Source organism: Arachis hypogaea, chromosome 19 (assembly GCF_003086295.3).
Source record: "Arachis hypogaea cultivar Tifrunner chromosome 19, arahy.Tifrunner.gnm2.J5K5, whole genome shotgun sequence".
NCBI lineage: Eukaryota > Viridiplantae > Streptophyta > Magnoliopsida > Fabales > Fabaceae > Arachis > Arachis hypogaea.
The window spans coordinates 17,465,353-17,492,217 of record NC_092054.1 but is presented as its reverse complement, the minus strand read 5'-3'; the positions used below and the strand labels follow the sequence as shown (position 1 = coordinate 17,492,217).

General features: G+C 34.0%; 2 protein-coding genes across 6 annotated transcripts; both read left to right on the top strand.

The window, feature by feature from the left end:
• The first annotated feature begins 7,143 nt into the window (after nt 1-7,143).
• On the top strand, nt 7,144-12,793 carry LOC112776925 (uncharacterized). 5 transcript variants are annotated; one of them, XR_003190230.3, is made up of 5 exons: nt 7,146-7,593; nt 9,224-9,810; nt 10,372-10,458; nt 11,866-12,016; nt 12,191-12,399. XR_003190230.3 is itself a non-coding variant. In XM_072227098.1 (5 exons), the coding sequence occupies exons 1-5, from the start codon at nt 7,279-7,281 to the stop codon at nt 12,603-12,605; spliced, it is 1,134 nt and encodes a 377-aa protein (XP_072083199.1). In that variant the 5' UTR covers nt 7,147-7,278; the 3' UTR covers nt 12,606-12,793. The 5 variants fall into 5 exon arrangements, 4 of the variants coding, with proteins under 4 accessions (XP_072083200.1, XP_072083199.1, XP_025676982.1 ...); XM_072227098.1 differs by lacking the exon at nt 11,866-12,016 and adding an exon at nt 12,598-12,793 and having other exon boundaries at nt 7,147-7,593; nt 12,191-12,327; XM_025821197.3 differs by lacking the exon at nt 11,866-12,016 and adding an exon at nt 12,430-12,594 and having other exon boundaries at nt 7,147-7,593; nt 12,191-12,327.
• Nucleotides 12,794-16,648: 3,855 nt separating this feature from the next.
• LOC112776924 (transcription initiation factor TFIID subunit 12b) lies at nt 16,649-26,154 on the top strand. Its single transcript, XM_025821195.3, has 9 exons — nt 16,649-17,714; nt 18,478-18,687; nt 20,040-20,621; nt 20,749-20,823; nt 21,109-21,187; nt 22,830-22,894; nt 22,998-23,033; nt 23,139-23,374; nt 25,875-26,154. Exons 1-8 carry the CDS (start codon nt 17,031-17,033, stop codon nt 23,319-23,321), a joined length of 1,914 nt encoding a protein of 637 aa, XP_025676980.1. The 5' UTR covers nt 16,649-17,030; the 3' UTR covers nt 23,322-23,374; nt 25,875-26,154.
• The last annotated feature ends 711 nt before the right edge of the window (nt 26,155-26,865 follow it).

The following is a 26,865-nucleotide window of genomic DNA, read 5'->3' as shown; positions in this document are numbered from 1 at the left end:
TTATTTTACAACATGAGTCAAATAAAACTCATTTCTTTAGACTTATGAATTTGTGAGTAAAGTCGGAATAAAATTTAAACTCATATATCAAATAATTTAAGTTCAAATTTTAGTAAGTTTTTTTTGAAAGCTTGATTATATAATCTTAACCGTTTATTAATAAAGTAAAATTTAAATTAATAAAATATAAATTAAGCAAAAGCAATATTAACAATAAAGTAATATCTTTTAAACTAATGATGATAATTATCTAATAATACTTATAATATGAACGAAATACGAACTTGTATTATAATACAAAAGTTTTTTTTTTTTTAAAGTTAAGAGTGAAATTCGAACTCGAGATCTCTAAGTGGGGATGGAGAGACTATGTCATTTGAATTATAATTCGTTGGCAAATATTTTTATCATAACTTTTTTTTCAAAGTTAGAAGTGAAATTTGAATCCAAAATTTCTAGGTGGAGATGAGAAGATTATGCCATTTGAGTTATAACTCTTAGCTATTATAATACAGAAGCTTGAAATAAATACAAAGATGATTATCAGATTGTGATTTGTGAAATAGTAAGAGAAAAAGAGATTGAACAATGATAAGAGAGAAACTAAACGAGCGTTATATTTTTTGTATATTAGGTACAAGTAGTGTAATGCTTTTATACATAAACCAGTGAAGAGATATTAGCTACACTTGGTGAGAAAGATACTAATCTAACTAACTTCTTGTAACAAACTCCTAAAGATATTAATCTTGCTAATTTTCGGTAACAAACTCTCATCCTTGACCTTTAGCTATTAGTCCTTCAACATGCTGAAAATATAAAGACTGCAACAAAAGCTTTAGATATTATAGAATATGAGAAATTGTGTGTGTAAAAGCGGATGCCTTAACACTCTCTCTCATTTCCTTATTTATAGGGGATTACTTCTTTATTACAATTGCTATTTTACAATTTTATCCTTAGTTTTTGCAAATCTACATGCTCTTTTCGTGGACTGATTCAGGGGCTGTGACTTTCTGTGGGTTGATTAAGGGATTTTGTCTTGATTTTGATAGCTTCTATTTTTTAATTCTATTATAGTTTCTTCTTCTTGCCGAAAATTTCGTAGGCCTTATATTTCCAGCAACCTACATATTGTAAAAATATTCAGGTTTTAAAGCCAGCTTACAATAATAAGTTATGATATAATAATGTCATTTATATCTTTACCTACTGAAAGTCCTCTTGTTCAGAATAGGTGGATTGAGACAACTCAATTTTGACTAGTTGAACATCACTAGCTGCTTCAGCAATAGGTGTTGCATCAATAGGTGGAACATTTCCTCCTTCAGCTTCTTGGTTGGTTCCATCAGAGGCAGCAGCACATGTTTGATCGGCTGGTGAATCACTTTCCCCTTTGCCCTTTTTGTTTTTTGCAGTAGCCTCAGTCGCCGCAGCAGCAGTAGCAGCTGCAGCAACTACATCAGCCAATCTCTTCTTTTTGCAGCCTCTCTTGGTGTGATCTTTATCACCACAGTAACTGCAAGTAAAATTTTCAAGCTGTCTTTCAAATGAGTGTTATCATTTTTTTTAGTATCAAGCCTCGATCTCTTTCCACCTCCATGTTTTTTATCAGAATCCATTCTTCTTTTCATCTTCAATTTTTCTAGTGGCCTCTTAACCTTTGGTGCACGTGACTTATTGAACTCTGAAACCTCCCATAGAGGTTGTTCAAGTATTGGATTTATGCGGTGGTTATATGTTACTTTGTATGCATCCATAGTCATCAATGGATGACAAAAATCTTCCGGTGGCTTGTTCATAATTTACTTATTCTCTTAGTATCTAGAATTGGCATATACAAAATGTTTTTTCTCAAATCAACAGCATGGTTTTGTGGGATATCTATGAATCTCAAATTTTTCATATCCATCATCTCCTATCCATATAGGGTGCTAGTTCTTGGATTCCTTCCTCACTTTTTTCAACCAACTTTTGATAATTGGTGGTAGTTTTCCAACATGATTGCTCAATTTTATTTTGTTTCTTGCGATAGTTCTCATGACAAACATTTGGACCTCCTCCAAAAGAGTAATGATGGGCTTTGTTGTTGCTTCCTTAATCTTAGAATTGAAAATCTCACATGCATTGTTGCATATGCTGTCCAACTTTAGCTTATGACTAAATTAGTACTTAGTCCATATAACTCTCTTGGTCACTTGTTTAGATATGCCCAAGCATCCTCGTTGATCCTTTGATCTTGTCCATGGTGTCCCTAAACTCTTGAAATGTGGTGGCCCGAACACATTCCCAAAGTAAACCCCTTAATTCCATATCTTTTCAGTTCTTATTGAAGTTTGTCCACAAATGTCAAACATAAAACTGGTGATGCACGTTAGGCATCACCTCCTTTAATGCAGAAATCAAACCCTGCCACAAAAATCATTGTCATAATCTCATATGCATAAGACTCTCCATTACAGTCTCTAATTAATATTATCGATTCCCATAACAATCCCTTACTTTTAGTAGGATTTTTCATGAAAGTCCTTCACATTTTGAACAATTATGTACATAACAGTCCCCTAAATTTTTAATATCGTGCATCAAGTCAGTCCATGTCAACATAGACAACAACAACACAAGAATCATATAGACAATTTCCAACCTAAGAACAGCAACAACAAAACATTTTTAGATATAAACCAAATCAATAAGTATTTTAATATAACTATTTCAATTTTTTTCTCCCAATAATTATGCCCTTTGAATTTTAATTATCTTATAGATGACATGACATAATGCGAAAATAGATTTATTCATCCATTTGGATATTAATTTGGTCAAACTGAACTAACTAAATAATTCAATATACCCTGAAACTTATTTGTTGAAAAGGAAAAGCCTTCCTTCTACTATAATTATTGTGCAAGGACAAATGAAGGTTAAAAGATTTGGTACAAAGATAACTCATATGGTTAAGAGTAAGAGAAACTAGTGAAAACTATTGTTATCAAGGTTTAAGAGAATAAAAATTTTCATATGATACCTGATACATAGATAATTCAATCGAAAACTAGTGTTATTAATATAAATAATAGTACATAACAGTCCTAACTTGCAACAATAACAATACAAAATATGACAATTATCATTGCAGCAAGTATATTCTCCATCATAAATAATAATGAAGACAAACATTGAAGTTCTTGTTGAAAAAACTTGTGTAAAAATTATAGTACATACCACTCCTAACTTGCAACAATAATAACATAAAATATGAAAATTATCCCTACAGCAAGTATATCCAAAAATATTAAAGTATATCCAGCAAGTATTACAACAAAAAGCACAAATATTAAAGTTTTTGTTGAAAAAAATTATGTAAAAGTTACCTTCTGCATGTTGGATATGAAGCACCATCCTTTGTCCTTGTAGTATTCTAAGTCTTGGTGAAGCAACTCGAGGAACCATTTCCAATTATCTTTGTTTTCTACATCATCAACTGCCCAGGCTATGATATATATATGATGATTGGCATCCTGCCCAACCGCAGATAGAATTTGGCCACCAAATTGAGTCTTGAAGAAGGCACCATCCAACCCAATCAACAGCCAACATCCAGTTATAAATCCGTCCCTATAGCCACTTAAACATTTATACATTTTATCAAATATCACAGTCCCATCTGGTTGAGAAATGGTTGAAATAGGAACAATTGATTCAGAATTGGCTTTTAGCAATGTCAGACCATAATCTTGCACCATCGTGTACTGCTTCTTTTCATTACCATACACGATACTCCTCGCATCACACAATGCCCTAGAGATTGAATTCTTATTCAAAATAATATCAAATCTTCTCTTGAAATATGTCATCACCTCACAATACTTGAAGTTTGGGTACTTTCTAACCTTTTTTCACCAATTTACTATACACCAATTACGGTTGGCATCCCTATTTTTGTCCTCTCTAGGACAAGTGTGATCACTGTTGAATGTCTTTATCTGTCAACAAGTATCCTCATCGTCTCTTGAGGTATATGCCAGCCATGGACATTCCTTTATTCTACATACAACCTTCACTCTTTTGCTATCATTGTTTTTCAACTTGATCCTCCTTCCTTCTTGAATTGTGTATTCCCTAATAGCCTCTTTGAACTTTCATTTGGAGGTGAATTTTATACCAACCTCCAACACTAACTCTCCAAACCTACCATCCTCTCTAAACAATGGACAATCATCATCTCAATCAATATCTATTAGCTCCTCATTAGAGTTTAAAGGGGTCTTCATCTCTTCAGAATGCCACGAATTAGTCCAATCAGAATCAGCACCAAGATCAAGTCCAAATTCTGCACCATCACTCGCATTACCAATAAAACCAATGTCAACTTCTCCATTCGAGACATCCTCCACTAGTCTATCATCTTCAATAACAATCTTCTCTTTAAGTTTTGCAAATGTAGAGGCAGGGACATGTTTATACTTAAGAGAATCCCTTCCACTTTTGACAACCATAAACCCTTCATCTAAAAATGAAGAACTACTATCCAGACCTGGCCTATATAGTTCATCTTCTGCGCTCTCATAAGAGTCAGAAGAATCATCATCATTAGCCGAGGCTTAAGTAACATGTGCTATTCTTCTCTTGAAAGCAGACATTGTGCATGACTTTCTGGCTTGAGTTGGTTTGTTGGAATTTGTGGTCTTTTTGGAGTTGGTGAATTTAGTGGATTTTGTTGGGTTAGTGAACTTGGTGAAAATTTTTGGATTAGTGGGCTTGGTGAATTTTTTTAAGGATGTGGCCTTGGTGGATTTAGTTGGGTTAGTGGACTTAGTGATCATGGAAGGTATAGAGAACTTGGTGGTGTTGTTGGACTTATTAGAGACATTGGTAGGCTTGGATGATTGTGCTTTAGGTATAGAAACAATGTTGGTAATAGTAGGGGTAGATGTTGGAGCTACACTTAGTCTAGGATTGGAGTTAGACTTTTGTTTATTTAGCTTAGAATTTGGAAGGGGAGCATCAAGTGAAGTGGGTTTAGAATTAGAAAGTGGAGTCTCACTTGGTCCCCGCCCAACATCTTCTTCATCGTCTAAGTAGACAACACTAGTGTTACCTTCTAATATCTCAGGAATTGAGGCACCATGTTCATAATACATATCAACTAACTCTTTGGTTTTCTGATCCTGGTAACACATTTCCATGAATTCATTATCAGTGTCTAGGTTCCTTAGACCAATTTATAGGCTCCTCCTAGGAATAAGTCATTGGCATTTCTGTATCTCGCCGTAACTAAATTTTTTGTGGTAGTTTCTCACATAAAATACGTCCAAAGTATCCACGTCAATATCTTTCAGGCAAGCCATATTATCTGGAGAATAAACCAGTTTGTCATCTTTATTTTTCTAGAAACTACCCCATGATGTATCATAATATCAATCAATTCAGTCATCTACACAATCACAAAAGAGAGCATATAACTTTAGAATAAAATTATACATCATTAGCATCATGAATCAGAGACAAATATCATATATTATACACTACTTTTTGCATACTTCAAAGATGAAAACCAAAACCTAAAAAATAGTTTAAAATTGTATAACCCTTTTTCCATCAACATCATCTCCTGTTCTATTCATAAAAAACAGAGCATCTTCAATACCCACAGTCCAATATAGAAGCAAGCAAAGAAACCCTAGAAAAATATTAGCAAGAAAGCATAATGATTTTTCATTGACAAGAACACTAGCACCATAAAGCACAGTCTACATGCATTTTAAAAATAAATTAAAAAAAATTAAAACCATTAAACTCCAGTATTAACAATTACCTTGGCTAAGAACGAGAGGGAGCAACCTCCTTCTTCTGAAATACTGTGATTTTCGCTCTAACCTAGCCGTGCATTAATTTAACTAAAGTGACGAAGGATTTCAATAACCTTCACTGGTGCCATTGCTCAGAGATGAAAAAGAATAGTGGAGGTAAAGAAGAAGAAGAATACTTTATTTTGGGTCAAAATCATTTCTTCTCCCTTTGTATACAAAGCGACGACGTTTCTAACGTCAAAGGGTAAACAATGTCGTTTACTCATTATCCAACATGATAGGGATGTTGCCATCTCAGCACTCCGTTTATCTAGTCATTATCAGAAAGGGTCGAGGGACCACATTAGTACCCGGACTTGAATATAGAGGACCATTATATGTAATTTTAAATTTTGGGTATCAAAATGGGTAATCACGTGATTTTTTTCAGGGACCAAAATAAAATTTAGTCTTGATCCTAAAAATGTATGTGAGTTTTAATTTAGTCCCTAAAATTTTTAATGTATAGACATTAACGGAATGCCTTCGTAGACGGTCGAATGTCAAGTTAGTCGATCTCATTGAAACTTTACTTAACAAAACAAGTGATACGACGCTTTTTTTTACTATTTAAATGCCAAAACTAAAACTGCATAATTTTAGAGGTTTTAGCGTGACATCTTTATATTAGCGCTTCATTAGCACTTTTGTACTGAAAATGATCTAAGGAACTAATTTGAGACACAATTACAAAATGGGAGCCACTCAGATGAAGACGTCTAAAATGTATTTTTTTAAAGATGTTTTCTAATAATTAAAAGTTAACACATATAATCAATTAAACCATATTATTTTTGTCAAAATTAGGCTAGACAAATTAATTTGACCGAAAAAATAGTGAATCAAATCTTGAACTAGTCTAAATTAATATTATTTTTTATAGAAAATGACTACAATATCTTTATTATAGAAAATGACTAAAATACTCATATTATATATATGAATTTTAAGAATGCTAAATTCTAGCCCTTTATTTCTCTACGGTCATAGGATTAGGATTTAATATTTTCAATAAATATATATATATATATATATATATATATAATAAGAGTATTTTAGTCATTTTTTATAATAAGAGTATTGTAGTTATTTTCTATAAAAAATAATATTAATTTAGACCGATTCAAAATTTAATTTACTATTTTTTTAGTCAAATTAATTTGTCTTATCTAATTTTGATAAAGATAACACGATTTAATTAATTATATGTGTTAAATTTTAATTATTAAAAAATATGTTTAAAAAAAATATTTTAGTAGCTCCTTTGCAAAATTTGGACGCTAAACAGAGATACAAGTTTAATGCCAAATTGAATACCAACTCGAATAATAGGCTCCTTCCAAAATTAAAATTAAGCTCCATATTTATTTGACTCTGATGAGCCAAACATGAGAGGATGATACTGCCACGGTAATGGCACACTCAAATGGTTCCCAGGTGTAGTGAAACCCATTTTTTCTTCCAAACCCACCCTTGTTTCATGCATCACTCGAATCCAAGAATGGGGGTAACTGTTGGGTTGAAGGTGTTGTCTCTAGTAGCCATAGCCTCCCTCCTTGTGTTCGAGGAGTGGGTCTCCACACCCGCATGCAACTTGGTTGACCCCTTTGAAGATCCCAAATTTGAAGATGACCCTGAAAACTTGAAGGTCATGCTTGTCGCTGACCTTCTCTTGTTGGGCTCTGAGTCTGGTTATTTAAGCGTCTTCTTCAGGGACTACTACATATCCAAGTTCTTTAGGGTACTTCTTTAACTCGCCTTGTAGTTCAATGATAGTAGCTGCTTCAATTAGGTTTTGCTACTAACCTTGTGTTGGGTTTTAATGTGTTTTTTGTTTTGCGCACCAGGTGTTTGTTAAAATGTTCTGATGTGTTTTTTTTTTTATTGAATGACTTCTCACTTTCTCTTGTGCGTTTAACTTATTGGTAATTATTATGTAAGCTGCTATGTTCTGATTTTACTCACATCATAATATTAAGGGAAATGGTACTTGAGCAGTTGAGCACCACACCGAGAGTGGGTGTTCCTATGGTGAAAAATAAGTTTTTGCGTGTTAAGAGTATGGGTTGATGTTTATATGTTATGGACGAATAATAAATACTTAGGATATTTTACAATTTTGACAAGGTGTCAATAGGTGATATGATTGGAGTGGAAGGTTCTACTACCATTATATGGTACTATAAGCACCTTTTGAGAATGATATAAGGACAATAAAAGAACTTCTTAGCAATTTAGTACTTTTCTTTACTTTTTCTAGCTTTTGCATTTCTTTTAGAATTAGCTAATTTTGATTCATTAGAATTGGGCCAAAATTTAAGGGTGGTGGAGGTGGATGTCGGCATGAGGCCATGAGCTATGATATCGATATGACATTATGTGTGTACAAAAATCATTTCTCAAGTATTAGACTCCTAACTTGTCTTCTAAAGATTCATGTTAGTCTTCCCTGAAGAAGTTTCATTTAATATTGGCGAGGCAAAAGAATGAAGAATGTTTTCTTTGTTTGAAGAATTAATGTTTGATAATAAATTTATGTTCAAGGTTTACTCTTGCATTTGCTACTAGTTTCTGGATAAGATAACTGTTATGAAGTACGAACTCAGCTTCAACAGAGAAATTATGAGAGTAGGTGTATACACTTAGGCTGCAAAAGCAGCCTTGTGCTTTTGTTAAGTAGAAACCTATTTTTCAATGTGTATTTTTATTTTATTCTAAATGAGGCAGATAAGTAGGAACCTAATCACTAGGTTACAAAATATAGATATTGAGATAGTAGTGTCGGAAAAAATATATTCATAGTTCCCACTATCCCCATATTTTGGATGGACAAAAAGTACAAAGAACATCTGTCCTGAGGTAGAGACATCTTGCCTGTCTCCCCTCCCAGACAGGTTTTTGTCTCTCAATGTCTCTATACTTTTATCCTGGAACTGTCTCCAACACTGCCTATGAGACTCCTACTCTCTCTATTATGTGTTTATGTAAAGTAATTGTAGTTTCAACAATGCTGCGATACACAAAAATTTAAACCCCGTCATCTTATATTTATGCAATTTTCACTGTCTGATCACATACACTCTTTATCTCCTTAGGCTTTCTAAGGAACATATATTTTTGTAATATGTAACTAGAGAAATTCCCTGCCTTCCTTGTTTGCGTATTATACATCAGTGATGCTAGATTAATGTGGCTTCTTGTTTATAGTCTTGTAATTGATAAATTTTACTAGTATGCAAGAGTTTGTGCTGCCAAGCATGCTGCTGAGATTGGAATTCCGGGTTACCTCATTGTTGAATTTGAACATTGACATCCACGTATTAGTTTCATTTATCCAACCCGTTTAATTTAAAAATGCAACATCTGGCCAGAAATCTTTTGAAAGTTTGAAGCCTGATTTGCTTCTTGTCTTGGGAGATGTATCTGCAAAAGGTTCTGAGTTGACAAGAAGCAAATGGACGTCAGTGCTTCAGCAGTTTTACCAAATTTTGGGCCCCTTTGTCGATCTTCCATTCCATGCTGTTCTTGGTGATAGGGATATTGGAGACTGCAGTGATCTTGATCTCAACAAAGTTAACTGGATTTCTAGCAAATTACCAGGATTGGATCCTTCTGGCTGTGGTGCATTTGAAATTAATAATATCAGTTTTGTGACACTGAATGCTGTGGCCTTACTCTGTGGTAACAATAGTTTACGGTTCGGTATTGAAAAGGTAATAGAGAGGGAAAGTCTAGAATTTCGCGATGAAACAGGAGGAATAAATGATTCTATCAACACTACAGATGCCAACTATAACTTCATGTGGAGGGTTCACTCCATGCCATCTGGATCAGGACCTGTAATTCTACTCCATTTTCCTTTGAAACAAACAGGAAACCAGCGCCAAGGTGGCATTGATACTTTAAAGAGATCACCTATCTCTTTAATTGAGGGGTTAAATGAGGTCTCAAAACCCAGGTTAGTGGATAACTGGATATCCTTCATATAAATGATATACTGCCCCTTTTTTTTTCTTATCATAAAATATGCTACGGTTCAGAAAAGGTCATGTCATCTGTCATCATGTTCTTGCTTTCTTATGTAGTAGCTAGGATGATCATATAGTTTCCGATCATCTGGTTTATTCATATGTTCATTTCTTTCAGGTTAACATGCATTTTGGCCCAAAGAATTTTGATTTAATAAATTTATCTCAAATGTGTTGGACTAATATGTTAAAGCCCGATTCATTTAAGTATCAATTTGTATGTTAAATTGTTAACTCATCTTTTAATTCTTCATGTGAATTCAATTTTCATTCTTGCTCTTTTTTTTTTTTTTTGAATGAAAGCTCTCGTAAGAAATTGAGTTTTATAGTACTCTAGAAAGTTAGGAAATTCATGCACACAGTCAGTAGTTAACTAGTTATGTATTTGTTTAAATAATAACATATATTTTGTAGTTTGAAGGCAATATTCAACACATTCTTTCAGAATTCATGCCGAGACTTTCTATGTCACTTTGTTCTGGTTGTATCAGGGAGCATATTGGAGCTGGTGTGTACAAATTACTTCATACCCTTCCGCAAAATGCTTCTGAGTACATTTTACAAGCTCTGAAGCCAAGGTAATCAATGTTGCTCTGAGTTTTTTACTTCCAGATATTTTTTTGTGTTCATATAATAAATACATACATGATATCTCTTATTTTTTCTATCAAAGTTGCAACAAACTTGCAATTCATCTTGTCATAAGTTTGCTCTCCATTACTATTTCAGTATTTTGCTTAGTTATTTTTCTGGAACTAAATACTGCTGGAAAAATTATATAGTTTCTCTTTGCTGGTATAAAAAAGAGGTTATTGCTAGGCTTTGAGACTTGATATTGATATGAGCCCTGAGCTGTTGAAAATTGAAAGATTTGGTATCCATGATGTTGTATAGTGCAAACTTTTAGGGGCCACTTATCCTCTGCCTCAAACGGACATTTTTCCTATCCAATTTCTTCCCTGTCTCTCAAATGGTTTTTATTTTTTTTTACTGCGCATGGAGAAAACCTAAGGACCAATGAGAACAAACAAAAACTGAGCAATTACTTGATTCTTAGCGAGCCAAATATCAGCAATTGATCATTCATCCACTCCATTGATGGGAGGTCTTTTCCAAGGAGCAAGTCTCAAAATTCTTATAAACACTGAGGTTTGAACTTAGGGTTCCAATAATCATTCTTGTTACCCTCCTATAGGATGAAAATAACCTCTCACAAATGGTTGTACCAACCTGGATTATATTATGTCTAACCACATGCATATGTTGTGAACATTTTGGGCAAAAGAAGATTGAAGAAGAGAAGAGTGGTGGAGAAGTCGAGGAGGTACAAAAATGATTATTTACATTAGGGGTGAACAGAATGAGAGAGATAAGCATATTATTGTCTACTTTTAAATATTACGTGGTCCTTTTCTCTAAACCCCATATTCTCAAGACAGAGTTCCATGCTCCCTAGAGGCCAATTGCAACCCACAAAGCTCATCTATGCAGGCTATGCAGAATGATCTTCTCGGTGAAGCCTGTGATGCATCTGGCATCTGCTATTCTCACCCTGATTTTCCTCAAGTTACCCCTCTAATATTATTGACTATTGAGTTCTTTTTAGTAAGACTTCATTTGTATAGTGGGTATTGAATATGAACTACTTGCATGGTTGTATATTAGTATATAATTTAGTTCTATCCTATTATTATACAGGATAATTCTTTTCTGGATAAAAGAAAATTTTCATTAAGGTAAGAAGGATAATACAAGATAGTTTTTCATTCTCTATAAACAACAGATTTATCTATAAAGCATAGCTTTTCATTCTCTCAATATGGTTGAGAGGGGAAGTCCTCTTCATAGATCATAAGCTTTACACCAAATAGATGCCAAATGTCAAATTGTATTGCACGAAACTTGCTTGTCAAAAGATTTGTCATTTAAACTGCAAGCATTATACTCCAAGCAAATAATCCCAACAACAATGGCATATACTGCAGTGCCATAACAAGCATTATCAATAGGAGCTGATCTAAAGTTTCAGGACACACCCAGCATTCAACAAAAATACCAAACAAATCGTTATCCAGGATAATAATCTGGTTTACTGGGAGTTTGTTGCAATGTGAATTCTGAAAGCCAATTCAGTTTGTATCCTTATATTGAATGTTTAGAATTTTTGAATATCTGTACATGGTTTGGTTTAACTTTTCCTCAAGTAATAGTGGGATGCTGCTCAAATATTGAACTTCCTTATTTTTCTAGTTGATGCCCTATAGTTTCTTAATGATAATATAGTAATGAGATCCCTTGACATGTCTGCAGAATTATTTTCAGTGCTCACAGCCATTCGTTTTCTGACCATGTTCATTTCGACCAAACTAGAGAGATTACAGTTCCGGCAATGTCATGGAATGCAAGAGATGATCCTGGATTTGTGTTTGCCACATTTCAGAAGACAGGTAGAGCAATCAGCATCAGCTATTGTTCTCTCGCTAGAGAATCTCATATTCTTCTTGTCTATATCTCTATAATGGTTTTGTTTTGCTTCTTTTGTTTAAAAGGATAGTAGGAACTATTATGCAAACCACAGAAAGAGCATATCATAGAAAGACACCACAGGCAAACAAAAAAAAAGGGGTAGAAAAGAGTGTAGGGTTTGTCTAGATACACATTTTTTCATCATTGTTGATTATCAATGACAATTTTGAAGTCCAAAATTTTTGCTACAGGCAACTAATCCAGCTTTGAGGATTCATCCTTTCATTAATTAAGGCTCCGTTTGGATTGTGCTTTGGGACAAATATAGAGACAAAGAAATAGAGATGGAAAAATTAAAGACAGAAATGGGAACAAAATTGTTTTTGTATCTTGGTTGCTAAAATCATAGATACAAATATAGAAAAAAAAAGAGAGTAATTTTTATCCATCTTTCTCTTACATTAAACAAATCTCAACTTTCTTCCACCACTCCTACTCACTAGAGATCATCAATTCAAACCGAAATTTACAAATATAGGAATATTACGGGAATATTACATTTAAATAATCAACTTAAATTAAAAATTATTAACATATTTTATTTTGCTAATTTCATGACTAGTAAATAATAGTATTGTTATCAATAGTACCAAAAACTTCAGAAGAGTTATTTTCTCTCTAGAAGAGGCTTTGACTTTAAAGATTCTTAATGAAATAAGTACATTATAAGAATATTGAACATTAGATATATTACAATTCTATTTTACAACCTGTATTAGATCACCTTTTCATAAAAAAATTCATACAATATTTTGTTCAGATGGAATTTATTTATCATAAAAAAAAAATTCATACAATATTTTGTTCAGATCACCTTTTCTCTTTTTATTATTATATTTATTATATTAATATTATTTTTTAATAAATGCTTAAATATATGATATAAAAGTATAAATTAATTAGTAAAATATTTAAAATTAAAAAATATTATTTATTACGAAAATAAGTGAATGATTTTCCGTGTAATTTTTAAATATATAAATAAAAAATGCAATAAAAATATGTAATAACTTTAAAAAATTGTGTTTAAAAATAAAAAAGCTATTTTTTCTTTTTATATTTTTTTTAAAAGAAATTATGTGTTTAGAGTAAAAGATTTCATGTATCAGATTATAACTGAATACATATCTACCCATAAAAAAAAAAAAGAAGGATTTGGATCCTCTAAAGTTTGATCTATCCATAAAAAAAGGAAGGATTTGGATCCTCTAAAGTTTGAATTTCACTTTAGAGAGTAAAGTGTGATCTTCTATCCTTGAATAATTTCCCTTTCATATTTATTATTGGTCCTACCTATGAAATCAATGGTGAGAGATCACATTTTATTCTCTAAAGTGAAATTCAAATTTTAGAGGACCCAAATCCAAAAAAAAAAATTACCATTTATACCCATGAAATATAAACTTTTGCTAACAAATCTATTCAAATTCAAAAAAATTATTTGAAATTTCCAAATTACCCTCTAATATAACCCATCTCTAACTTCTACTCTTACACCACACCACCACTTTTCCAATCCCAAACCCTACCACCACTGAAATTCTTCCTCACCATCACCCTAAACCCTAACTACCACCATCACTCAAGTAAACACAGGACAAGTACAAACTTCAACCATGTCTTATTGTAACTCCATTGAAGGGGTAGCAAATGTGACAGCCATAGGATACAGGACCCAATCAGTTTCCAACCAACCAAACCTTCGCTCGGCAGTGACAGCAGCGGACTCTTGCTCTCCTTCCTCGTTACGGTTCTTCCTCCCTCACTGAGCAGCGTCGATGACGATGGTGGCAGTGACACCCGTTGACGTCGTCGCCCTCTCCTCCTTCTCCGATCTCTTGCACGCTCTCTTTCTTCCAGACCAGCGACAACGACAGCGACAGACTCAATCAATGGCGGTGACAGACGCGACGGAGCCGGCAGCAACAAGGCGCGATGATGCGATAGTGGCAACGAGCCCCCACGTTGCTAGTGCGGTCTCCCTCCCCCTCTTCTTCCCTTCTTCGTCCTCGGATGGGGGTGTCTGTAATGTCTCTGTGTGTGAGTTTTGGAGGGACAGGGGGTGGTGGCTGGGTGAAAAGGGTGAGGGTTAGAAACTCTTCCATTTAGGGTGGCTGGGTGAAGGAGATGGTGGTGGGATTTGAGATTAGAAGGGACAAGGAATGGTGGCTAGATGAAGAGGGTTAGGATTAGAAACTCTTCCATTTAGGGTGGTTGGATGAAGGGGGTGGTGGTGGAATTTGAGATTAGAAAAGTGGCGGTAAAGATAAGGGTATTAGGGATTTTAGGTAGTTTTTTAGTGTTTGGATAATTTTATTGTGCGGAACTCATATTTTATTGATACAAATGGTAATTTCTTTTTTTTTTATGGGTAGATATGTCAACGTTTTTAACTTTCATGGGTAGAAATGATAGTTTACTCAAGAATTAATTATTGACTACAAATAACCCTTTTTAATATTCTCAATTAATAAAAATGGTCTTTTCTTCTATTTTTTTATTTTTCTAAACATTAATCATTTTTTTTACTGCAACTTGAAATTTATTACAAATAGGATAAAATATGGGTAAATGACTAAAATAAAATATTTGGACATTAAATTTACCTAAATACAACTTTTACATATTGCATACACAAATGCAATTTTTCACTAAATTATATAGACCGCGAGAGGAGTCTACGGATTCTAAATATACATAAACCGCTATACCCTTCTAACTGTTTATGTTGATATGCAAAATAGCTAGAAACCGCGGCAATTTTGCATAAACCGAAATACAACTTTTCGATATTGAATACACAAATGCAATTTTTTTCTAAACTAGATAAATCGCGAGAGGAGTCCCACGGATTCCAAATATACATAAACCGCTGCACCCTTCCAGTGGTTTATGTTGAGTTTATAGTCAATTTAATTCTAAAATTTATAGTTCTAAAATTTAGGATTGAACAAATATATTTGTTGAATTTTTTTATTTAGTATTGAGTACGTACTGTCTGAATTAAAAGAATTATGATGAATAATATATCAACTTACTAGTCTTATTTTTAAATGGTTAATCTATATAAATATAATTAATTATTTTAAGATTGTAATTTATTTTATATTTTGATATTATATAAAAATAAATTTTCGTTAAGCTTTCCCTACATGCGTATTATGAGAATTAATATATTTTATTTACCTATTTATATAAAAAAATTGTTTTAAATGACTATGAGCATTCTTATAGATAATTTCTGTTATTTGACCATGGATCTTTCCACCTTCTTCTTGACCTGACAATTAGGTTGAGTATATTTATAATAAATTCTAGGATACTCGTTACCTTGTACTTGTTTTTGACCATACTTTTTCCAATTATAACCATCCTCCGAGAGACAGAGTAAAGAGGCAAAGGATTAGAATCGGCAAGAGTGGCATTGTTCTTAAACTTGAGGAAAAAATTAGGAGCATCATTGAGATTTTTTTGATCAACTGGCAGAGAACTTAGTCAATGAAACGAGCCAGTAGTTGGAGAAGGCATAGCCTGAGAAAATAAATGAAATAAATAAATAAATAAACACAGACTAAAAAAATTGATCTTCTAATAAAATTCAAACAGAATAATCAAAAGAGTGGTTAAAAAAATCAACAAAAAAATATAAAAAAAAAGAGAAAGCGGAATAACATGAGAATTAGGGAGCATGATGGAAAAATTAAGCAATACATTGGACTAATGCCAGGGTATAGTAATGCATCGTGATGCAGAACAAGAAGATGGAGATGTAGAAGCGAAAAGTGTCGCGGTTTATGCACATTTCACATATACATAGAAATTGCGAGGCCCTACCACAGTTTTTAGCCATTTTGCATATCAACATAAATCGCTGGAGGGGTGTAGCGATTTATGTATATTTGGAATTCGTGGGACGTTCTCACGATTTATTTAGTTTAGTAAAAAATTGTATTTACATATGTAATATGCAAAAGTTGTATTTTGATAAATTTAATGTCTAAATATTTTATTTTAGTCATTTGTCCATAAAATATGTTTTATCTTTAAAATTTGTTAAAAATTTTAAAAATACTTATAAAATTTATTTTATTTCAATTTTATTTTTAAAAATTTTAATTTATATTAAATATATCTTTAATAACTAAATTTTTAAAAAATTTAGGACCAACTCAGTAATAATACATGACAACTATATTTAATTTACTTATAATAAAAATTATTCGGTAAAGTTATGACTAAATTTTTTTAAATTTTTTAAAAATTAATCGTCAAAAATATATTTAATATAAATAAAAAACGTTTAAAAAAATTAAAAATAAAAAAAAGAAGAAGAAGTATATTTTATTACCCCCTTTAATCAAGTACTTTTTGAGAGAAAAAAAAAGGGGAAGAAAACTTATATAAGATGATCCCACCCGACGAAAGCATCGCGGTTCTTAGAGAAGGCGTGAAATCTTTTTCTCCCTGACGTGTACGATCGTGATTCAACAATTAACTCCGTCCTTCTTCTTCTTCCTCTTGCGATTCACTCAACCTCTCCGCCCAATTTGGCCATGTCCGCATCGCCGTGGAATTCATAGACTCACTCTCTGCTCTCCAATTCCACTAAGCAATTCTTCTACAAATGGCTGAAACTCCAAACGCCTCAACGTCCTCACCAAAACCCTCTACCATGGACCCTCAATCCCAGCCTTCCCAAAATCCAAACCCAAACCCAAACCCAATCCCTAATTCAAATCCCAACCCTTCAATGTCAGCGCAATCGCCTTCGATCTCAAACTTCTCTCAACAACAATCCCCTTCAATTCACAATATCTCTTCCCCTTCTCTCCCCCCTCTCCCCCAAGACCCTCAGCAATCACAGCAACAGCAACCACAACAGCAGCAGCAGCAACAGCTTCAGCAACAATCACAGCAACAGCAACAAACGCAACAGCAGCAACAACAGCAGCAGCAACAGTCGCTTGTGATGCAGCAGTCTCAGGGGATGACCATGAACCCTATGTCCCAATTCCAACTCCAGCAGACCCTCCAGCGGTCCCCTTCGATGACACGGGTCAATCAAATGCAGTCTCAGCAGCAGCAGCAGCAGCTTGGCGTTATGCGGCAGCAGGCTGGGTTGTACGGCGGCCAAATGAATTTCGGCGGTTCTGCTTCGGCGGCAGGTCAGCTGCAGAATCAGCAGCAGCAGCAGCAACAACAGCAGTTGGGAGGGTCGAGTCTTTCGCGCTCGGCTCTGATGGGGCAGAGTGGGCACTTCCCTATGTTGTCTAGTGCTGGAGCAGCGCAGTTTAACTTGTTGTCCTCGGTAATCATGAGTTGCTTTTATGGTCATTGTTTTCTTTTGTTATTGTTTGGCTTTCACCATGAATTGTTTTCTTTTATTGCTTAGTTATAGGATTGGGTTGGTAATATGTAAGATTCCTAATTTCGGGTGGTGAAATGTCAAGGAAAAAATAAGTTGAGTGTTATCGTGATGAAGATGTTGCGAGGTAAGATTGTATTAGGAATAAAATCATTAGGGAGGAAGTGGTGGTAGCACACTCTCAACCTAGAATGGTTTGGACAAATGTTGAGAAAGCCTATAAAAGGCTAGAAACCTCGTTAAGGAGAGTGGACTTGATAAAAGTTGTTCAGCAGTTAATGGTGTAAGCAGACCTAAACCATATGGGAAGCTATAGAAAGATACATAGAATTTAGTAGACATGATTTATGAGAGGACATTATGATCTTTTTTGAACCATGTACATGACCCTTCCTAGTGGAACATGATTTAGTAAAATTATGCTTTGCTGATGGATGCTAGACAGAGGAGTTCTTGGGTGACAATGATCACTTGCATTATTGGTTGTAATTCATGATTGTTCCATTCTAGCAGAAAATGTAACATTTCATGATTATTGTCATAGTCTTGGCTTGGAGAAGATAGATGATTTCAGGAGAGGCACTCTTTTTACTTCTATACGTTTGCTTTTGACTGGAGTTTTTTAAATTGTTGAATGACATTACTCGTAGATGCTGTTGTTTATTCAGAATGTTTTCTTTAGTAAGTAATTCTGAAGTTGCTGCAGCCAAGGCAGAAGGGTGGGCTAGTCCAGGGATCACAATTCTCATCAGCTAATTCTGCTGGACAGCCACATCAAGGAATGCAAGCAATGGGGATGATGGGGACGCCAAATCTCAGCTCGCAACTAAGAGCTGCTAATGGAGCCATGGCATATGCTCAGCAATTGCGAATAAGTCAAAGCCAGATGAGGCAGAATTCACTTACCTCTCAGCAGGTATAATCTATCCTTCTATTGTTTATATACATTTTGGCTTCAAATATTCCAATTTTAGCTTTATATGATATTTTATTGCACCCTTATTTTGATTATATTTTAAATGTCCTTCTGGTCAAATTTGTGTAGCATTTTTGACATTTCAATCTTTAATAATGATCTTTTCAAGTTATTTTTCAAATTATTTAAAATTTGTTTAGCATTTTTGATATTTCATGATTTAAATAACTTGCTTCAGTTTTGCACTCTTCTTTCTTATGCATTATCGGTTGGATTTGCGGACCTCAAGAAGTATAATTCAATTTATGAGTAGAGTGGTTGTCCTATTTTTATCTTTCTTGTTCATTGTGTCATGCTATCCGATAATGGACAGAGTTTAAACACACTGTAATATTATGTTAAAATCTCGTATTTTATCTTTCTCATGGGAGTGTTACCTGTGATTCACTTTCATTATTATCATAAGAACACGCAACAATGTAGAAGATTTTGGGTGATGTGGAGACAGTGGAGTTTAACAAATGAATTGTGAAAATTGAATTGACATACTATTATTCTGGTGTTACCATTATCTTTTTGTTGTGTTGTGTGCATTTAAGTTATGGCAATGGCAGCACGCATTGACTGTATCTTGTCACTCTCTCTTGCAATCCGAACTCTTATCTTTATTTGCCACCACTCCTTACTGTTTTGGTAATTACCAGTAAATTGGTTTCAGGTTGATGGTTTCATCCCTGAAACATTCAGCTATTGTTATGTTCACTAAGGAACCTCTAGCTATTGTATTTTATTTATTGAATCTCTTCAATGCCTTATTCTTCCAACTTTAGTCCACTTATAGAGGTTGGGTTCATTTATTGGCTAAATTCTGCATTTTTAGATCTGTAACCAAACCCCTAGATGAAAGGAAATAATGTAAAAGAAGAGAACCGAAACTGTCATGCAAGATCATTGACACTTGAAGTTTCTTTTCTAAGTCAAGCCTTCCGGAAGGATCTTTTTTTTTTTCTCCTCTTGGATTTTCCTAATAAATATTAATTGCCCCAAAGTAAAATTATTTCCAAATATATTGGTGGTTGATGAAATGTGTTCACATAATACAGTAAATGTACTAACTATTATGACTTGTGTTTCTAGTCCAAAATGTAAATGTGCATTTTTACAGTTGAATATTGATAGGAAAAGGAATTTCATGTTAATTTTTGTTGTGATGCAAAATTTACAGAAAAAAAATGATTAATTGGATGTGCTTAAACTGCAAACAGGTTCATTTTCTGGACGTAAAGAATCACTCTCATGTGTATGCAAGTGTATAATAAGTATGTAACATTAATAATCCCCTTGACTTGCAGGTTCAAGGCTTACCAAGACCGTCGTCATCGTTGGCCTTTATGAATTCCCCGTTATCTGGCTTGTCTCAGAATGGACAGCCTGCAATGATTAATTCTTTAACACAGCAACAGTGGTTTAAGCAAATGCCTGCAATGTCAGGTCCTGGTTCACCATTGCGTCTTCAACAGCAGAGGCAGCAACAACTGGCTTCACCTGCGGCTCAACTGCAACAAAGTATGACCTTGAATCCACATCAATTGTCCCAGTTAATGCAGCAACAAAAACCAATGGGGCAGCCTCAGCTGCAGCAACTGCAACAGCAGCAGCAGCAGCAGCAGCCACCCCAGCAGCAGCAACAGCAACAACTTCTACAGCAGCAGCAGCAACAACCGTCTCAACTTCAAGCATCTGTTCATCATCATCAGCAGCAGCAGTCTCCAAGGATGTCAGGACCCATGGGCCAAAAGTCACTTAGTCTTACAGGATCACAGCCAGATGCTACTGCATCTGGCGCAACTACCCCAGGGGGAAGCTCAAGCCAAGGAACTGAAGCGACAAACCAACTCCTTGGAAAAAGAAAGATACAGGAGTTAGTTGCACAGGTTGTTGTCATCATCATCATCATCATCATGATTATTATTATTATTATTATTATTATTATTATTTGCTTTTTCCTATATCTTTGTTTGTTGACAATATTTTTATCCATGATCTGCTGTCATCATACAGGTTGATCCACAGTGTAAGCTGGACCCTGAAGTTATAGACCTTTTTTTAGAGCTTGCTGATGACTTCATTGATGCAGTAAGGATTGTAACATGTCTGATTTCTTTGAAATTATTTGTAGTGAAGGACTTACTTTTTTTGGTAACTAAGAATACCTCTTAATTGAATGAAAGAGAAAAAGGAGAGAAAAGGGGGGGGGGGGGGATGGGAATGTCATACAGGGGGGATCAAAGTTTGTTGCTGCTTCTTTTGCTACTACAGTGTATGCATGACTCATTGAGATTATACTACTTGACTTGTTCTAGATTGATTGTGCTTATCAATGTTCTGGAGAATTGTAAACTTAACTTTTCTTATATACAGGCGACAACACATGGTTGCATGTTGGCAAAACACAGAAAGTCATCCACTTTGGAGTCCAAGGATTTATTGCTACACCTAGGTATTTTGTGACTGTAACTATAGTTTAATTTTGATCCACCTTGCAAAAATCAAGAAATAATTATTCCGTTATTCAAACATTAATTAATTGAATTTTGACTGAACACTTTTTATTTCACAAAATTTACAGTAACATGCCTTTTGCTTCTGTGATTATGATAGGAACCTGGTATTTAGGCCTAAGGGAGATTGAATTCCTGTGGGGAATCCAGCTCTAGAAACATGTACACAAGTAACAAAATAGAAAAGAATAGCCTGGGCACTTAAAAGATGCCCTTCACTGCTTCATCATCCATTGTCGGTTTTCCTCACTCTTACACAGAAATAGCCTGTGTGCATGCAAATTTTTTAGTTGCAAGAGTAACCCTTCAACTGCTCTTGATTCTCATCTCAGCAATTACCCTTCATATATGCTTGACTTGAATCCTTTTCTTCCTTCTTTTCCATGAGTCCTTTCATTGACCAATGCTTCTTCTTACCTTCTTGCCTACAGATTGCAATTACACTTTCATATCTCATGTTTCTTCTTTTATACATAACTTTCTCAGTTAGCCGAGTGATGAATTATTAATCTGAAACTAATGCTATAGTACCTTTCTATTGATTTTATAGATTTCTTTTCCCAATAGGAATTTACTTTCATACTCTGTGGGGTCTGCATTTATGCAGTGAACAATCATAAGTAGTAAATTATTATTATTATTATTATTATTATTATTATTATTATTAGGTTTAATTACTCTGTTAGTCTTTATAGTTTTACCAAATTTGCAATTAAATTCCTATACTTTTTTTCTTTTTCAATTGGGTTCCTACACTTCTTTTAATTTTGTAATTAAGTCATTTTCATGTCAAAAAATTAAAATTAACGAAATATTTCTCCCAAAAAACATGTGGTCAAAGATCTAATTAGGTTCTTAATCGTGGATACCTTCAATTTGCGAAAAAATATTAGTTAATTCTAACATTTTTTATACTAGGAATGACCTAATTAATAAATTAAATGCAGTGTAAGAACCCAATTGAAAGGAAAAAAATATAGGTCCTAATTGCAAAAACTTGGTAAAACTATAGGAACTAATAGAGTAATTAAACATTATTATTATTATTATTATTATTATTTGAGAGGTTACTAGACAATGTTACTGTGACTATTAAGCTTTATCTCACTAATTGGCATCAATTATTATGAATCAAAGTATCAAAAAAATGTAAAGCATTTTGTCCAAACTAGATAAGTTGTAGAAAATTCTTGCTATCATTGAGTCCCACTTGAGGATTTCATTTTTCAACATTGTCTCCCATGACCCAGCTTTATGTAACGCATATATCTGAAGCTTGTATTATGAATAAGAGATCATGGATTGCCCTCAAGTGAAGTAAAAGTTTTGATAAAAAAAAATATCATTAATACGGATAGAAGAATAATTCGAGGAAAAGCAGGATAAGAGATCCTCTGTACAATAGCAGAAAACAGACAAAAGAAGAGCTGTCTATGTAGCATTTCTTTCCAATCTCTCATCACGTTTGAGAGGAAAAGTCCTCTAATAATGCTAGGACTTGAATTATTATCATATTTATTTTTATGAAAAGAGTTAGATATCAGAGCTGTTGATTGACTTTGTTTTTTATTCCCTGTTCAGAGAAAAATTGGGATTTGAAGATACCAGGATATTCAAGTGAAGATAAAAAGAATCAAGGCAAACCTGTAAGCAATAGTTTTTCCTCCTTCTGTACCTCCTCTCTCCAGAACTGGAAAATCAATGTCTTACTATAATTAGGTTCTGATTTGCAATGCTTTGAACCTGCAGCTACAAAATGACCTACACAAGAGGCGCTTGGATATGGTAAAGTTGAAGTATTTATGTATAATGATTGATCTCTATACTTCTTTACCATTGGACACTAACATAATTGATGTCTTTCATGCATGTTAATCCTCCAACAATCAGATTCGTTCATTGATGGAATCATCACATGCCGAACCAAGTATGAACAATTCTAAAGACATAAGTAGACAGGGCATTCCTAACCCTGTTGGTGGCCACCACCTAATAAGGCCCCTGGGTTCAGAGCAATTGCTTTCTCATTCAACTAGCTCTCAAATGCTACAGCAAATAACAAGGTTTCAATAGTGATGATCGTAGTTCTTGGCTTCAAGCTGTTTGTTTTAACGGCCTCTATATTGGTAAGATGCATTCTCTATTACATATTTTTATCAATTTCAAAGTAGTTTGTCGGCATCATGGTGAGTGTTGTTTAGAGGATTTCATGTTAAATATTCATAATGCAAACATTAGTTAGGATAGATTTTCCTTTTTAGATATTTTAGTGTGTAGACATCTGATGTATTCAGATATTGTTATCAAGAGCTAGGGTTCTCCTTGTCTAACCTTGGCGCCATTGTCTGGCCAAGGTTTCTTTTCTTCCTATCTTGTCAAGTTGCCATCCTCAGGCTAGACCAACTGACTCTCCATCTTTTCTTGATTTTAGTGACTAAAAGAAAATGAGAATGACAAATCTTATAAAGAGATTTGCTATATGTACCACTCTTGAATACGTCAAGAGGCAAGAGTGGTACACCTTCGTTTAGTAATACAAGCTATTAAAAGCCTTTTTAATGTTAAGAAAATAAGTTTTAAATACCAAAAAAAGGTGGAGTACATGCATCATTTCTCTAAAATATCCTATAGTTTAAGTTTAGATTAAAATTTTTAACATAATGCTTACATGATAAGAGTTAATAGTCAAAATCGTCCCTAAAAGATACCTCGATTTCCATTTTCGTCCCCGAAAGATAAAATTAATCGAATTCATCCCCCAAAGATATCCTACCTGGTCACGTTCGTCCTTCCGTCATCTCCTTCGCTGAGTTGGCAAACGTCCGCTGACGTGTGTTGTTAACTGCCAACGTGGCAGACAATTAAAACGACGCAGTTTTGATACAAGGCTCTCCTAACCTTGAAACGTCGCCGTTTAGTCTTCAGAAGAGAGATTCAAACGTTGCAAAGCCTTAACCCCCATCATCATCTCCTTTTTTTTCTTTCCTGAAAATTCAAACCTAATCCAACCCTTTTCTTTTCCATTTCCGATTTCATTTCAAATTGACCTTACCTTCACGCACCTTCCCTTAGATCCCCAATTCCCACCTCGCAAAATCTCCACTTTTCCCCCATTCCGAGGAAACCATAAACCATGCTCGATCCAATGACTTTTTGAATTCCTTGCTTTCTCTCGGAGCTCCCCTTCATCTATCTTTGGATTTTGAATTCTCTCGCTTGGGTCGATGAATAACATGCCACAATAGTGTTCGAAAGCTAAAAGGTGATTTTTTTTTTTTTTTCATTTTTGGGTTTAGCTCTGTGTTTGAAGAGGGCAGAGAGAAAGGGAGTGACTGGCTGGTTAATGGGGATGGGTTCAAAATTGGAAGGACCGTCTACCCCAGCAAATCGACGTGACCCATATGAGGTGTTGTCTGAGTCAAGGGACTCTTCTGATCAAGAAATTAAAACTGCTTACAGAAAGCTAGCTCTCGAGTACGTTTGAATCTCTCTTCTGAAGACTAAACGGCGACGTTTCAAGGCTAGGAGAGCCTTGTACCAAAATTGCGTCGTTTTGATTGTCTGCCCCGTTGGCAGTTCACGACACACGTCAGCGGACGTTTGCCAACTCGGTGAAGGAGATGACGGAAGGACGAACGTGACCAGGTAGAGTATCTTTGGGGGACGAATTCGATTAATTTTATCTTTCAGGAACGAAAATGGAGATCGAGATATCTTTCAGGGACGATTTTGACTATTAACTCTACATGATAAATAAAATTAGTATTATACCATATATTTATATCAATAGGTATCGTTATATTAATTATGACATTTATCAATTTAACAAATTTGAATACTAAATTATAATTATATTTGTAGTCTTAAGAGATTTTTATACTAACTTTTCAAGTTATTATACAATTATATGTATAAACATCAAAACATCAACAATAGTAAGAAACAGGAAAAGTATACTTTATACCTCAGTTTGAGGTTGGTTTCAATTTTATTCAAGTTTCATTTCGTTTCAATTTTACTTTTCACGTTCTATTTTGTTTCAATTTTACCCTTAAATGTTTTTATGTTCAAAGATTAGTCAAAATTTTCGTTTTACCACTTTGGCCCCTTCTCTATTGATTTCCATCATCTCTTATCTTATCCAAACCCCATCTTCACCACCATCAAACCTACTATCATTTCCTTTCCTTTCTTCCTCACCAGTCACCACCAACAACCACCATCTTCAAATTTGAGAGTATTTTATCTCCCATGTTTATAATACAAAAATATCAATTAGGAGAACTTATCTCCGTATTAGGTATAATGTAAATTTGTAATTAGGTGTAAATCTTTGCTTCAAGTATAGAAGGTTCAGACGCTGAGGAGTTTTTAGCTCGTGCAATACATCAAAATGTAAATCCACAATAAAATACTTTTTCTAGTCTCTGTTATTGATCCAAGTTTCATAAGTGCTAATTCAATATAGGGACTCTCTTCCCAGAAATTAAAGGGTCATTATAACCCGTTTAAATTGAAGATAATTGAAATCCCCTGCTTGCTTTATTTGAATTGTTTTTTAACGGCACTATGCGAGCTGTTGGTCCAACTCTTCTCACGATTTGGTAATTTCTTTTGTTGATTCAGGTTGGAAGAGTTTGCTTGCTGTAACAGAGTAGCTTACAAGGGAATTGTAATTATTCAGTTTTTAGGTATGAATTAGGTGTTAAAGTATCCCCAGTAACTGGCAACATCCTCTTCCATCTCCTCAATAGTCTTCCCCTTTTATCTTTTTTCCACTGTTTGAGCCAATTTTATTATGGATTTGTATTGTTGCCTGCCTAGTTCAGTTGTAATTTAAGCATGCTTTATTGATTGGATTTACTTGTTATTTATTTCTGATTAATCAATTAATTAATATGCAAAACTGGTGTAAAGATCTCAAGTTCTAAATCTGGTGTAAAGCTATCAAGAAGCGGCTTAGGATTTTGATGTAATAATAATAAAATTGTACAACGTAAGAGGAGTTAACTTAGCCAGTTAGGGCCTGTGGGGCGCATTAAAGCATTTCTTTGTATCTTTCTCGTCTTTTCGGATTAGGACAATGTTTCTCAAACTCTGCTGACTTAAAATTATAGTCTAGTCTATTTTCGTAAAGCGAAGATGATGCTGGTATTTAGTATTTACATCATTTTTTTGGTACAATTTAAGTTTCATAATTCCCTTTTTTAATTATTAAAAGCATATGATGGAAAGAGACAAATGGAGAATGTAATGGATTTCTCCTTCCATATGAAAAAAGATGTGTATATTTGATTTGTTAAAAAAAGGTGGTTCAAGGTAGTTTTTTTTTATTTCACCAAATGTATTTAACGCTTCTGAAAGTTTCTACTCAATGCTAATTCGTATGGGCATGCAGGTTTTGATTGCTAAACGATGTTATTTTATTGATTGACCAACATGTCCGAACTCCCAGAACAACGTTGTTTTAATAAAGTACCACAGTGGTACTTAACCGTTTATATCAACTTTTGTTATTTATATAATTATAAACAAATAGTATAACATAAGTCTTTTGTTGTTTTTTCTACTTCAATTTTTCAATTATATTTGTATTTGTATTATTATTGAATTGAAT

What these genes read in the sequence shown, in the direction of transcription:
- LOC112776925 (XM_025821196.3), top strand. Translation starts at nt 7,279, where the DNA reads ATGGTTCCCAGGTGTAGTGAAACCCATTTTTTCTTCCAAACCCACCCT. An exon ending in ACATATCCAAGTTCTTTAGG is followed by an intron (nt 7,594 to 9,223) that starts GTACTTCTTTAA and finishes ACATCTGGCCAG; the next exon opens with AAATCTTTTGAAAGTTTGAA. An exon ending in TTACAAGCTCTGAAGCCAAG is followed by an intron (nt 10,459 to 12,190) that starts GTAATCAATGTT and finishes ACATGTCTGCAG; the next exon opens with AATTATTTTCAGTGCTCACA.
- LOC112776924 (XM_025821195.3), top strand. Translation starts at nt 17,031, where the DNA reads ATGGCTGAAACTCCAAACGCCTCAACGTCCTCACCAAAACCCTCTACC. An exon ending in CTGATGACTTCATTGATGCA is followed by an intron (nt 20,824 to 21,108) that starts GTAAGGATTGTA and finishes TCTTATATACAG; the next exon opens with GCGACAACACATGGTTGCAT. An exon ending in GGATTTATTGCTACACCTAG is followed by an intron (nt 21,188 to 22,829) that starts GTATTTTGTGAC and finishes TTCCCTGTTCAG; the next exon opens with AGAAAAATTGGGATTTGAAG.